This window comes from Argopecten irradians, chromosome 11 (genome assembly GCF_041381155.1).
Source record: "Argopecten irradians isolate NY chromosome 11, Ai_NY, whole genome shotgun sequence".
NCBI classification, from domain to species: Eukaryota; Metazoa; Mollusca; class Bivalvia; order Pectinida; family Pectinidae; genus Argopecten; species Argopecten irradians.
Window position 1 is genome coordinate 19,738,008 of NC_091144.1, and position 14,272 is coordinate 19,752,279.

A 14,272-nucleotide genomic window follows, 5' to 3' on the forward strand; every position below is an offset into this window, starting at 1 on the left:
CTAGAATTTCCCCCTAAAAGTTCTCTTTAGAAGCCTCACTTAGTCTTCATTTCTTCTAGAAGATTCCTCTTAAAGAGTTACACCTTAAAGCTTCTCTTCCCGTAGAAGCTTCTTCTTAAACCCTGAAGCTGTCTTATATATCATCCAGCTGCTCAAAACTTAATTCCCTCCTTTCTAGGATCTTCACATCTTTTAGGTTCCTTTCCGGTTCCTTCTCCAAGAAGGTACTCTCACCTAAAATCTTCTTCCCCTAGACGCTTCCATCCTCTAACCCTCCCCTGAAAATGTACTATCCCCTTAAATATCCTTTCCTTTAGAAACTCCCCCCCCCACCCCCCCACCCCCCCCCCCCCCTGAAGGTCACCATCCCCTAAATGCTACTCACTTTGAACATCTTTTGCCTCTTTAAGCTCCCTTCTACCTTGAAGCTTCCCTCCCCTTTAAATGCTCCCCGGCACTGTCATATTCCCTCCCCATAGAAGCTTACCTTCACTTCAAGCTCCATCTGAAACCTCCTTTCTCTAGAAAGCTTCTTTTCCTTTAAAGATCTCCCTTAAAGCTCCCCTTCCTGATAGAAGCTCCTTTTCCCTAGAAGCTCCCTAGAAGCTTCCCTTCCCCTTGACTCTCCCACCCTGTAGAAGTTAATAAGCTCTCCTCCCCCTAGACCCTCCCTCCCGATAGAAGGTCCCTTTTCCTATTCGAAGCTCTCCTTCCCCCTAGACCCTCCCTCCCCATAGAAATTCCCTTTTCCTATTAGAAGCTCTCCTCCCCCTAGACCCTCCCTCCCGATAGAAATTCCCTTTTACTATTTAGAAGCTATCCTCCCCCTAGACCCTCCCTCCCGATAGAAATTCCCTTTTCCTATTAGAAGCTATCCTCCCCCTAGACCCTCCCTCCGGATAGAAGCTCCCTTTTCCTATTAGAAGCTATCCTCCCCCTAGACCCTCCCTCCCCATAGAAATTCCCTTTTCCTATTTAGAAGCTATCCTCCCCCTAGACCCTCCCTCCCGATAGAAGGTCCCTTTTCCTATTAGAAGCTCCCATCTCCATAAATGTCACTAGCAGCTCTATTGCTACAGAATTCCTAACCTTGCACTTCATTGAATTACTTGGAGCTTTCCCTCAGAAATTCGCAAAAGCATCTTAGGCATTTAAACAATAATTGTTTTTATGTGGAACATAATCAAAGTTTTGGCAAAGAAACAATCCCTCAGTTATAACCAAAGTAATAGTGAGTAAATTTTGATAAGTTAACGAAATCTACATGAAAATTACTTGCTTGAAAAAAACCCTTGATAATCTTTAAAAAAAAATAACAACAAAAAAACAAGAAAAATTAGTTTTTTGAAGACAAAAGTAAAATGTAGTGTCTTATTTGATTTTGAATACAGACTGAAATTGACCATGGGGAATACTGAAGTATTGTTTGTCAACACAAGGTGAGCTGTAGCGATGAAGAAGGTGTTGACTTGTTTGATAGACCTGGAAGCATTAGGGGAGGAAAACATTACTTTTAAATTCCACCATTTGCCCTAGAACTGGCAGACATTCAAAGTGAGAGGAATGAAATTCAGTTAGTTGATATGAATGTCAAGAATGTTCTTCCTGAAATATAGAGCTGTAGATAATGTGCACTGTGTTAGTGAAGCCATCACTAGATTATCTGTACTAATAGATGTGCTCCCCTTCCATGAAACTATGATTATAATCTCACTTTCAAACACAGGGGTAAGGGAATTAGCCAAACCATCAATCAACACCCGCACTTACAGTGTGGACTGGTCCTGATTTCAAATTTGGAACATCCTATTACATTTACAGGGGTGATATGTTATTAAATCTCAATCTTCAGGAAATATCTGTAGGGATATTGATTGAAACAGAGCTTCTACACATCATCAACCTAAAGATTTTAGAAATTCGACATGTTTTAGATGTATTTTTTTGCTTATTAGTATAAAATTATGACAATTATGATCTTTTTATACAATAACTGTTACTGGGTCATGTGCTTAATATCAAACTTTGCCCATATATTTTCAAATTATAGTCAAGGATGCAATTCAATTAGTGCAATCATATTAGCACGATATTTAATGCTTTAAAAGTGCTGAAGTAAATGTTGCCAGTAAAAATGCATGTTTATGAGTCGCTGTTCAGAGCGAAAACAATTCCTATATGAAATAGATCTAGTTAGTTCCCATTTTAACTTGAAACTGAAGTAAATATCATCAAGAGCTTTTGGGGAATTTTGAGAAAATTACATTGAAAATGAATGATTTATTGGGTTTGAAGCTAAGCGTTGGACGGAAATCAATATAACGCGACAACACAGGGTAGCCTCAACGTAATTCTCCCTCAACTCAGTGTTTACTGATTACGCTCGAGTCATTTGCACACTGGGAACGATAAATCGTAGGAAAGCTGACAATCTGCTGTGTTGACTAAATTCAACGCTTCTCGAAATGAAACGGAAGTTGATTTGTTGAGTAGCTATTCAATACGGATAACAAATAGGATTTCTAGCCATCAAGTACAAAGTAGAGGTTACATAATGCCGCATTAAGCATTTTTACATGAAGTTAATTTTCATTTCTTAAGAATGATTTATAGCTGCCAAATTAAATGCCGCAATGTTTTTAGGGAATATAATGGAAGAGGCAGAGACTTGGGAGAATCAGAATATAGAGGCTTAAAACATTGGGAGTAGATTTATACCCAATACTACAGTCACTTTATCATATAATTTCTTATTGTTTATTGGCTAACATGCAATAATACTAGTGTGAGGTAAATTGTGGGATAACATTCAGATTATTTCTTTAAATGCTCTCATTTCCTCCGATATTTGACATGTTAACAATTTGTTTAGAAAGTCCTGCTGTGATGGAATTTCTGTTGCATCCTTTTGAGGAACAATAGAAAATGAGTGTATACAGTAGGTGATAGGCAGTTGCCCTTAACCAATATGGCTACTGTATAATTGACACTTCACCAGCTGTCAATCAAACTATCCAGTAATGCACACACGACATTTGCATTTTGCCGTGCGTATATGCTCCAATATTTGTTCTGACTTCAAATACACACACATCATGTGCAAGCATGGCAGCCCTAGGGTGTTGGCTAAAACTGTCTAGTTATTGGACAATTCTGTTTGGCCAAGTTTAAGATATTTTCCAGTGGCCAATGACATCAAAAGATATTTTTGTGAGTGTTGAGGTGAAAGAATATACTCCACTTCTTTCTTAAAATTACTCTGTATAGAAATTAATGATAGAAGTTCTTGATATTTGATGATTTTGCCTGTAGATAAATAACAGTGTAGCTCTTCTACACTCCTGGTATCTAAGTTACTAATGAACACCAATGCCATGTTCACTGTAAGGTAGTCATTAGCCCTATATACATTATATACATTTGGATTCTGCTGGCTTAAATAATTTCAAATTCGTGATGTTAAACCCGATTTATTCATGGGAGCAGGTTGGTAGGAATACAATATCTGATCATTGCCACACACAAAATTTGAATGCAATAATTTAAAACTCATTTTACAAAAAAGAATAAGTCGGTAGAGATGAAATGGCTCCATTAGGGCGATTCTTCAATGGATTTAACTGCTGTTCATTAGTGTTTAAGGAACACTGTCTAATGAAGGCGAGTTACAGGTGCCAAATTTCTCTACAACATCAACTGAGTACTGCCAATACTTACCGTATTTTACCAATAATCATTTGTGTTCCTCAAAGTAGGACTGCCAATAGTTATCGTATTATACCTATACGTAATCGTCTGTGTTCCTCAAAGTAGTACTGTCAATAGTTAACATATTATACCTATAATCGTCTGTGTTCCTCAAAGTAGGACTGCCAATAGTTATCGTATTATACCTATATAATCGTCTGTGTTCCTCAAAGTAGGACTGCCAATAGTTAACATATTATACCTATAATCGTCTGTGTTCCTCAAAGTAGGTACTGCCAATAGTTATACATAATCGTCTGTGTTATACCTATAATCGTCTGTGTTCCTCAAAGTAGGACTGCCAATAGTTATCGTATTATACCTATAATCGTCTGTGTTCCTCAAAGTAGGACTGCCAATAGTTAACATATTATACCTATAATCGTCTGTGTTCCTCAAAGTAGGACTGCCAATAGTTATCGTATTATACCTATAATCGTCTGTGTTCCTCAAAGTAGGACTGCCAATAGTTAACATATTATACCTATAATCGTCTGTGTTCCTCAAAGTAGGACTGCCAATAGTTATCATATTATACCTATAATTGTCTGTGTTCCTCAAAGTAGGACTGCCAAAAGTTAATGTATTATACCAATGATTGCTTGTTGTTTATTGTTTATTCCAATATGAGTAGTTTCATTACCACCATAGGACTGTACTTATTGCGTTTAACATGGTATGTTCTATCTATTGCAAAAGTTAGCAGAAATTTCAACCAAATATTTGTAATGATAGATCTTCTACTTCGTTTTCATTACAAAAAGAAAAGGTGACAAAATACTGTATGAATATATGAAATAAATGATGGCAAAGCAACATGTTTACCTCTAAGAAGGAGACTAATATCTATCATGGAATCAATATCTAGAACTTTCAAATTTCTTTTCCTATTAGAGATGGCTATATTTCATTCTCAAGAGGATTTTGGCACATGTTGTATACTGTTCCATTGGTTTTATTTGTGGCAGGTAATTTTTCTGATTTTGATAGGTATAGCTTATTCTTGTGGTTTATGTATGTAGTTAGAACATGCAATGCTGAGTGACACAGCACATAAAACAGTTACCAGGTAGTTTTTGTAACCTACCACATAATCACATTAGTATATTCATGTAAGCACTGTAAACCAACTTTCTTTTGCGGCTATTAAATTTCGCGATTTCAATTTCAAAACAAGTTTTCAAAGATTTACTTTCGCGAATTTGAAAATTGAATGCAAATATATATCAATATAAGCGATGTTCATATGCATTCGTTGAGATAAACACTCGCGAATTTACTGTGACCTCGAAATTTGTGAGAGAAAAAAGTTTACAGTATCTATACCATCAATAATAAAATCTTTTACTGGAGTTACATATTTTGATTGTTACTCTAGATCTACATATTAATTGACATTATTTACATTTTATGTTTGAATACCTGTAATTTTGTGTATAGCACAACCAAAATGCATCTTGAATGAGAGCAGTTGTTTACATTATATGGATATCCTGTGCACTTTTATTGATAAGAGTTATTGCCCTTTTTTTCTTGTGTCTAATTAGGAGTTATTGCGTGGGATAGAAAGTAGTGCCCCATGTTGTTGGTATCTAAGTTAATATATGTGTTATACAGTACACAACCCTGACAAGGTTTATGGCGTTTCCCTGTGGTCAGTTTGGCAGCCAACCCTGTCTGGTCTCTAGTTAGGGCTACATGATGGGCACCATGTGTTGTCCAACTTCACACAGCACACAGACCCACAGAGACTAATAACACACACTACATACATGTAATGTATAGCAAACATCACAGGTTAAAATGAGTTGTGAACCAGCATCACGGGTGATGCAATCTATCATGTAATATAGATCAAAATACATTGGTAATAGAATGTACTAGGGGTAGCATATTGTCTCAGTAGCACAGTTGTCTGACGTTCTGCTACTGATTGCCCCCACCCACCTCCTCTCCTCTTATTAGTTTTACTTATCTGAGGCAAGTTGCTGGTTGCTGGATTTTTTTCCTGGAACTCTGGCTTTCCTCCAAAACTGGTATGTCTTCAATAACCAATACCTGCCAAAAAAAACCCAACTGATCTTTGACTCTAAAATTTCCCTGTATGAAAGCAATATCTGAGTTGAGACTAATGATTGGTGGTGATGGTTTGAGTGTATGGTTTAGTCCGATGATTGTTTCCATGTTTGTTGACCTGGCTCCAGACATTGATGAATGTTTCCTTTTAGTTTGTGAATTGATATTTGTGATGGGAGTGGTCAGGATGATCAATTATTGTTGGTAACTGCTCAGGTTACAAATGTCTTCTTCATGTTACACTCTGCTTCTTCCAGTGAATCAACAAAAATGATAAACAGCTCCAAACAGTGTAACAATATAAATTATAAAATTAGAAAAAAATAAAAGTAAATTTTGATAAATTGTATTGATTCTAGATTTACTTTTGAACCAAAAATTAAATATTGATGAATTACATTGATTCTTTAGATGACTGCTGATTGTTTCTTTTTTTAGTGTCGGTAAAAATCAATGGTATTGAAATCTAAAGGTTTGAGAGTTCTATATTATAGACCCATGTTACTTTAGGGTCCGTTTTATTAACCTTTCATACTGAGTACACTTTTATCGACAAGTAAATATTGATGTTTTGAACATTATGACATAGGCAGAACATGACTGATGAAATCCTATGAGAATGTTGTTTGATCAGATAATTTCAACATAATTAAATGATTAATCGATACCATGTTCAGAAGCTGAAAATATCAGCTACATAATTGCTATGTTTTGTTTCTTCTCATTCAATTATGCTTCGACGATAATCCTATATGAATTAGTATTGATAATTAAATCAATTTCTAGGACATTATGAAATAGTTATTTGATCTTTTTCTGATTATGTGAGTTTCACCTCAGGGTTGCCGTAATCCAAAAGGAACATCTAGATTAATTAGGATGAACACTTCAAATTGCTTTATCAAGAAATTACTGTTAAATTTTTTTTCCATAATTTTGTTTAATTCAGGTTTTGATGGATAACAGTACATGTGTTTCATTTATTTTTTACAATTTACCTCTTACTACTACCCTCAGGAGTACCTACCAGCTATCACACATTATTTCTTCTGAACTATGTTGATAAAATTATCAAAGTTAAACAAAATCCATGATCTTTAAGCTGTTACTAGCTAGATCACCTCAATATTGATTTCATTTCAATATTATAATGTATTACTGATCATTTAATTAAAATGTAGTGCTATTACACTGAACTGTCTGTCAGAATGTACAACATGATTGTGTAAGTTTTCACCCGTGGATAAAAGTTGTCATAGTTCCCAGTGGGCACACAACATCCGGAGGACGTTTTTATTAGGTCCGATCGCAACGTTGCATTTAGGTTGCAAAAAGGTTGCAAATGAAAGTTTGGGGAACGTTTTTTGACAACGTCTGCCGAATGTTTTCATATAATGTTTTCACAACGTTTGTATGTTACGTTGTTTATTTTCATTATTCTAGTATTTTGAAGTACAATAACAACAAAATATAGTGTTTATATAATATTTTAATGTCTTCTGCTCATCCTGCATGAAATAGGTGCAACAACTTCCACCTAGACTGTTTGTGTAGGAGCCATTTCACGTACTTCCGTGTGTACTTATATAAGCATTCTCATCTGTAAAAGAAAACAGAATAAAACATTAAACATCTATATAATGATTTAGATGATATATTTTTCATGTGCCGGTACGTTATTGCATAAATAAAAACACAAATAGGATACAGGCACATCAGGGAATTTGTATAAGTTAATGTATATGTGTATACATACTCAAAATACTGACTACACATATAGATAAAATAACTTACCCGCGATATAATATAATAAACACATTCTTTTTAAAAACAAGTTTGTATACGAATCAACAAAGACTTACCTTGAAATATCTGTCGATATCTGGAAGTTATATATCCTGTTTGGATGCTGTCAAGGCTAAGAAATGTTATCGGTGTGAAGCACGTGTGTACACAAAGTTTGAATGAACAAAGAACCGGAAGTGAAAATAACCGCGCAAACACCAAACAAATCTTTACGAGTTTCCACTCCTAGTTTCTGTAGTGTGCGGGGAAAATATGTAAAATGTCATATAAATAAAATCACAATTTATTGGTATAAAAAGACGCTTTATTCTAATGATTTTAATTTTTTGTTTTAAATAGTTAATACCGACCCCTAGCGGATAAACTTTAAAATGAAAGGGAGGTAACACAACTCTTTTATCATAACTCGGTAGTTTACATATTTGACGTAATAATCGGTATGTAAACTTGGTATTTATAATTATACTTTTTGTTTTGTTTTCATCTATTCAATTAATACCTATAGTATCTGTAATTAAAAAAATAAAACTATTTAAAAGTACAAAAAATGATTAATTATTTTTTTTATTAGTTAATAATTATTGAAAAAAATATAAGGCCTACTTGTATGTATCATTATTTGAATAGATTCATTCGCTTCCTTTAAAAGTTGTTTCCAACAATAATACTTTTTGAAATATATTAAATTATTGTCAAAGTTTTTTTCCTAACCATATTAAAACATTCTCAGGACGTCAAGTGCTAATGCCGTGAGGACGTTTGGAGAAAAACGTTCTCACAACATTGTCAGAATGTCCCCGACGTCGCAACCTAAATAAAACGTTGCCAAAATGTTGTCCGGACGTTATGTGCCCACTGGGTTTGATACTACTGAATTAATTTGTCTAAAGACTAATTATTGAATGAAATTGTAGCATTAGGGGGTTTCATTACCAGGCATTTTTTGTCCGTTAAACCTAGCTGTGGTACCGCCTGATTTGGACTAAATTACATTAGATAGCATGCAGATAATAAAGAAAAGTACCTCCTGAAATTACAACTGTACTGCCTATCTGCTAAGATAATGACACCCCTGCGGAGTACCCCAACTTTGCATTAAGTGATAATATATGTATATATTGAGACAAATCCATCTATAATGGCTATGTATATATTTAACAGAATGCTCGAAGAACACGAGGATCCCGGCTGAGACCGCCCCTCTGTCTGACCCATTGTGTGCCACCCGTGTCCTGTGTGGGGCTCTCATTCTGCCAACCATTGCCACGATCGTAGGAAAACTCATGTTTGGTTCGGTCCAATCAAACTTCCAAAGAACATTGCTGGTTTGTCTTCATTATATTGTACTATGTTAAAGAATTGTTTTGTCAATGATTCATGGAAGGATATTTCTACCAATTTTACTAGAGATCTATATATGATATCAGGTCATTATTTTACAGAAATCAGTTGTAAGGGAGGCAACTCCAAAATCTTGATAGTATACTGAGTTGATTACAATATCTTTGCTTTCTGTATGCCGATTAAAGTAATCTTCTCTGGACTCTGCAGGTTAGCAGTCATGGTAATACTAAAGCTGGTGTCCCTTCCCTTACTTTAGGTGAAGAAATCTAAATTATAGAGTTAATCAAAGCAAATTAGATAAAACTATTACAGTACCATAGATGGTTATTAAGAAGGTGTTTTTATGGTTATTCATTTGAAACTTTCTTTGTATAATGCTATGCATCAGTTTTTATATTTGAATATATAAACATATATATGTTTATTTCGAAAATGTGATTTCTAGAAAGATTAATGAAGAACTTACAGTTTACCACAGACATCTATAGTCTGATGACAGTTTACCACAGACATCTATAGTCTGATGACAGTTTACCACAGACATCTATAGTCTGATGACAGTTTACCACAGACATCTATAGTCTGATGACAGTTTACCACAGACATCTATAGTCTGATGACAGTTTACCACAGACATCTATAGTCTGATGACAGTTTACCACAAACATCTATAGTCTGATGACAGTTTACCACAGACATCTATAGTCTGATGACAGTTTACCACAAACATCTATAGTCTGATGACAGTTTACCACAGACATCTATAGTCTGATGACAGTTTACCACAGACATCTATAGTCTAATCACGACTCCTCAATACACTTTTGCAAGAATCTTTTGCCAAATAGCTCACTCTATCACCAGACACACAGAAGACATCTTTTGTGTTATTGAAAGATAGCTATCAGCTGCTACATAAATAGTCTTATTCATCATCACATGACAATAAACCCATACAATAATTTCTTTGTTTCCCTAAATAGTGATTCTAACCAGGATAGGTGATGCAGTGATGGAAGTGAATGTCCATGTCAAATAACTTGTGACCAATCTAATGTACAAATGTATAATGTTTTCCAGGGAGGAATTGCATTCATTACCATCAAAGGTGCTCTTAAGATATATTACAAACAACAACAGTACCAGCGACAGGCCAACCGGGTCATCATGGACTTCCCAAACGAAACACAGATGTAAGGTCGTGGGCATCACAGATAAAGGTCAAGGTCACCAATGATGAAGGTCATGGTCACCATTGATAAATGTCAAGGCTGCCGTATGCTCTCTGCCATGGACTTGTATTAATCAGCGCAATTTACAAGTTTTCAGATTGCATTAATTCATGTTAACTTAAAACTATTTTTATGGTGTTTTATATAAATATGCTCCAAATTCTTAGTGCTAGATTTCGGCTGTTGAGAATCTGTACCTGGCAAATTATCACAGCAATAGATGAAGATAAACAGAGTGTTTCCTTCCATTAGGGGTCAGATAGGGAAATCTCAACCAATAATAGGATTAAGACTTTTTTTAAAGTTGTCAAACATTCCACCAGTCTTATGTTTGACAACTTAGATATCTTGTCTCTAAGGTAGAGATTTATCTTGTGTCACTCCAGAGGGAGTAGGTAAATTTTTATCTTATCCTGTTCACTTTCCTATGTATACCATATATGACCTAACAAGGTGTCTGCTCAGAATAAGGTACTTATGCCTTTGTTGAATTTTGTTTTTTAGTGGTTTTTGTTGGGGTAAACAAAACAAAACCACTAAAAGAATTTGCAGGAAAATTTCTCAATCTGTTTTAGATTCTAGAGATTACTCTACCATGCCCCACTTTCTCTAAAGTGAAGTATGTTTCATAAATCTACAGATTATTATATTGATAAGGGATCCTCAATTAACCCATGCTTTGTGTCCTTGTTAGGTTATATACGGTACATGTATAATCTATTGTTGTGAGATAAATGAAGGGCAATGTTGACGTCGTGTTGAGGAATATTGGAAGATGTCAGGATGTCATGGTATCGTGTCACTGCTGTGATGATGTCAAACAATGTGTGCAGCCTCTATGTTGTGTATTACCCAAAGCTGAAGTGAGAATGCTACATGCGAGGGGATCAGAGAAATTGTTTGAGTATAGGCATAAAACTTTGACAAGAAAATGATGTGAGTTTAATTGAGTGAAATGAGCATGTAAATATTCTGTCCATGCATGTTACAGAGTTATCACCCTTGTGGGTTGGTATCAATGGTGGCATCGTTACTATAGGAGCAGAAATTATGTCGTCGTTTTCTTTGAAAGGTATGATGATACACTTATATAATCTTGATGCAACAATCGATACCTACCCACAAGGGCAGGTAAGTAAGCAATATGCAAATACAGAAAGCTGTTAATTCATATACCTATGCAGGGGGTCAACATTATTGTTACAATGCAAGTGAGAGCACAAAATGTACAGTTTAGAAATCAAAAGTGTTCCTGCCTGTGCTATGAAATATGGGGGCTTGATTAGTTACCTGTGTATTATGACATGTACAAGCTGTAAATGTATTCAAATCTTGTGTACATCCATGAATGGAAGTAGATCATTTAGAGCAATGCTGAAAAGTGCTGATATAATGCGTATACTGTAACCCAACTTTCTTTCCTGTGCAATTTATTTGACGAATTTCATTATCAAAGCAAATTTGTGAACATCATTCTCCATGAGTCAGTATGGAACTATTTAAGATTGAGAGGAATTTTGATTTAATGAATTTTTTGTCACAATATCAGGTCAAACTTGTTTTAAAACCAAAATCGAATATTTAAAAGTTTTTAAAAAAGTTTGTTTAGAGTACCCAGAAGAGTGCATGGAAACTATTTCTGCCACACAAACCCTGCTTAAATATGGTCACAGGAAATATGTACTACAGAGCTATTGTTTTACTGTTGCTTTGAGAGAATATATTTTTGCCAAAAAGAGGAATGTTAAGGAATATGCAATATTGTATCATGTGCTAGCTACAAACACTAGTAATTTTGGTAGCAAGCATATACTTTTATTCATGGTTTAAGCTTTTCAATTATTTAGAAATAATTTTGTTTTAAAGTTATTGTAATTAAAAAAAAAAGTAAAATATCATCTATATATATGGCCACTTGTTTTAAAGTTGAAAGTGAGAAAATGGGACCTGGAAAATACACTGTTCTACTTGAATAGGGGAAATATTGTTATTCAGCTAGTTGGCTTGACTTAGAGCCTCTAAAATTATTAGTGCAATTTATTATGATATGAATTTCTAGTCTGTGAAGATGGACAAAGTCGACCATAATATATCCTGTAAAGAATCAGGATTATTTTAGGATAACAAGAACATGCAAGAATTATTTTAGGAGAACAAGAACGTGCAAGAATTATTTTAGGAGAACAAGAATGTGCAAGAATTATTTTAGGAGAGCTAGAACGTGCAAGAATTATTTTAGGAGAGCTAAATTGTGCGATGAATTATTTTAGGATAGCTAAATTGTGCGAGGATTATTTCAGGATAGATAAAGGATGCTTGAAATATTTTAGGCAAGCTAAACTGAGCGAAGATTATTATAGGATAGGTAATTTATGCGAGGGTTATTTTAGGCGAGCTAAATTGTGTGAGGACTGTTTTAGGATAGCTAAGTTGTGTGAGGATTATATATTATTAGGATAGATAAAGCATGTGAGGATTATTTTGGAGAAATATAGCTTAAATGGGCAAGACATTGCCTTACTTCTGATTATACTGTGTAGCCAGCTATTTTTGCAGAGATTATATTTTTTTGTTTTCGTTGGTTATTGCATATTTGTAAAAATTTGATCCGCAAAATATTGAGAAATAATTGAATGATTTATATCCTGAAAGCCAGCTCATAGATTTTCGAGATTGTGGAGATTTGATTTTCACTTATTTAACTGCAATCGGGACAATTTTGAGCAGCGTATATAATCTTACTAAAATTGAAATGACTATATGGTATACAGAAGAGCATGTTTGTTACAATATGCATAAACAAAAGTTATATTTTGGTTAAGTATAATGAGTGTGTGAATAAAAGACTGTGAATAAATTACATGTACTTGTACGTGGATGTATAGCCACTACTGTTGTAATTCATATGTTTTAAGTTCAAGTGTTATACTATGATCCTTGGGAGAAAGCTACTTTTATATTGCTGATATTTTATTCTGGAAAATGTCTGTTCTAAAATAGAAATGATATGCCAGAAATGTAAAGAGAGAGTGTTATTTCTATGTCTCCTCATATCAAAGTCTTCATCTTTTCCTAAAATATTTTTGCAACACTATACATGTACTTAATTTACCATATTATATTTCACCCCCATGCTCTACTACAAGAGCACACATAGCTTTAATTAACATCCATTTCTCTTTTTAATCTGATCTAAAAAAAATTGTAATGTTAAGTAGGAATCGTCAGTCTTAGAAAACAGATGAATAAACATGGATGCTTGAGAGTCCAGAACTAGTAGCTGAAGGTTTTAGTTAACTGATGAAGTATTTGATACAAAGATTTAACAGGTATCAGTATATATTCCATTCATTAAAAGAGCTATATAGGGAAAACATTTATCAGCTAATTTATTCCTCATATTTCACTCTCATCTCTCATTATACTTTTGATATTTAGCTAATTTTCCACTGTAATCTGAAATGATTTCTTTGTCTTCAATAACTTTGCTGGTCATGTGCATTCTGTGTTATGTTTTTTTTTATTTATAAAGAGAGAATCATAAAGAATATATGTATTGTACTTGTATTGTACTCAAAATGTATCCTTTTCATCAAAATTGATGTGTTTGTTACATGGCTACTGTAATATGTATTTTCCTGGAATTAGCATTCTCCTTCAAAAAAAAAAAAAAAAAAAAAATGAAAAGCAGAACATAGATTTATTCTGTAATGTTTTCATTCATAAATGGAGATTGCATGTACTGGCATATTCTTTGATTACCGTAGCTACTGTTGTAATGGAAAAGATATCATACTTTTGATAAAGTTGGCATCAGAAGTCTTATTCCGTCTTTGCATATTACAGAGTTAGCTCCCTTGGGGGTAGGTATCAATTGTTACGTCATTATTTTGTGAGCACAATTCACGTATTTTTCTCCAAAAATATGACGTTACACTCTTAAACTTATGAGGTAACAATCGATACCTACCCACAAGGGCAGATAACTCTGTAATATGCAAATACAGAATAATATCTTTTCCACTACAATAGTAGCTATCATTTCTGCATAATTGTTCATTTTTTAC

The 14,272-nt window shown here is 34.3% G+C and overlaps 1 protein-coding gene across 1 annotated transcript in view; it reads left to right on the forward strand.

The window, feature by feature from the left end:
* LOC138334930 (E3 ubiquitin-protein ligase MARCHF5-like) overlaps positions 1 to 13,892 on the forward strand; it is a 75,416-nt gene extending 61,524 nt beyond the window's left edge. The window contains exons 5-6 of the mRNA XM_069283791.1: positions 8,791 to 8,954; positions 10,054 to 13,892. Of these exons, the coding sequence (XP_069139892.1) occupies positions 8,791 to 8,954; positions 10,054 to 10,170 (281 nt within the window). The 3' untranslated portion in view covers positions 10,171 to 13,892. The remainder of the gene's footprint in view (positions 1 to 8,790; positions 8,955 to 10,053) is intronic.
* Positions 13,893 to 14,272: the final 380 nt, after the last annotated feature.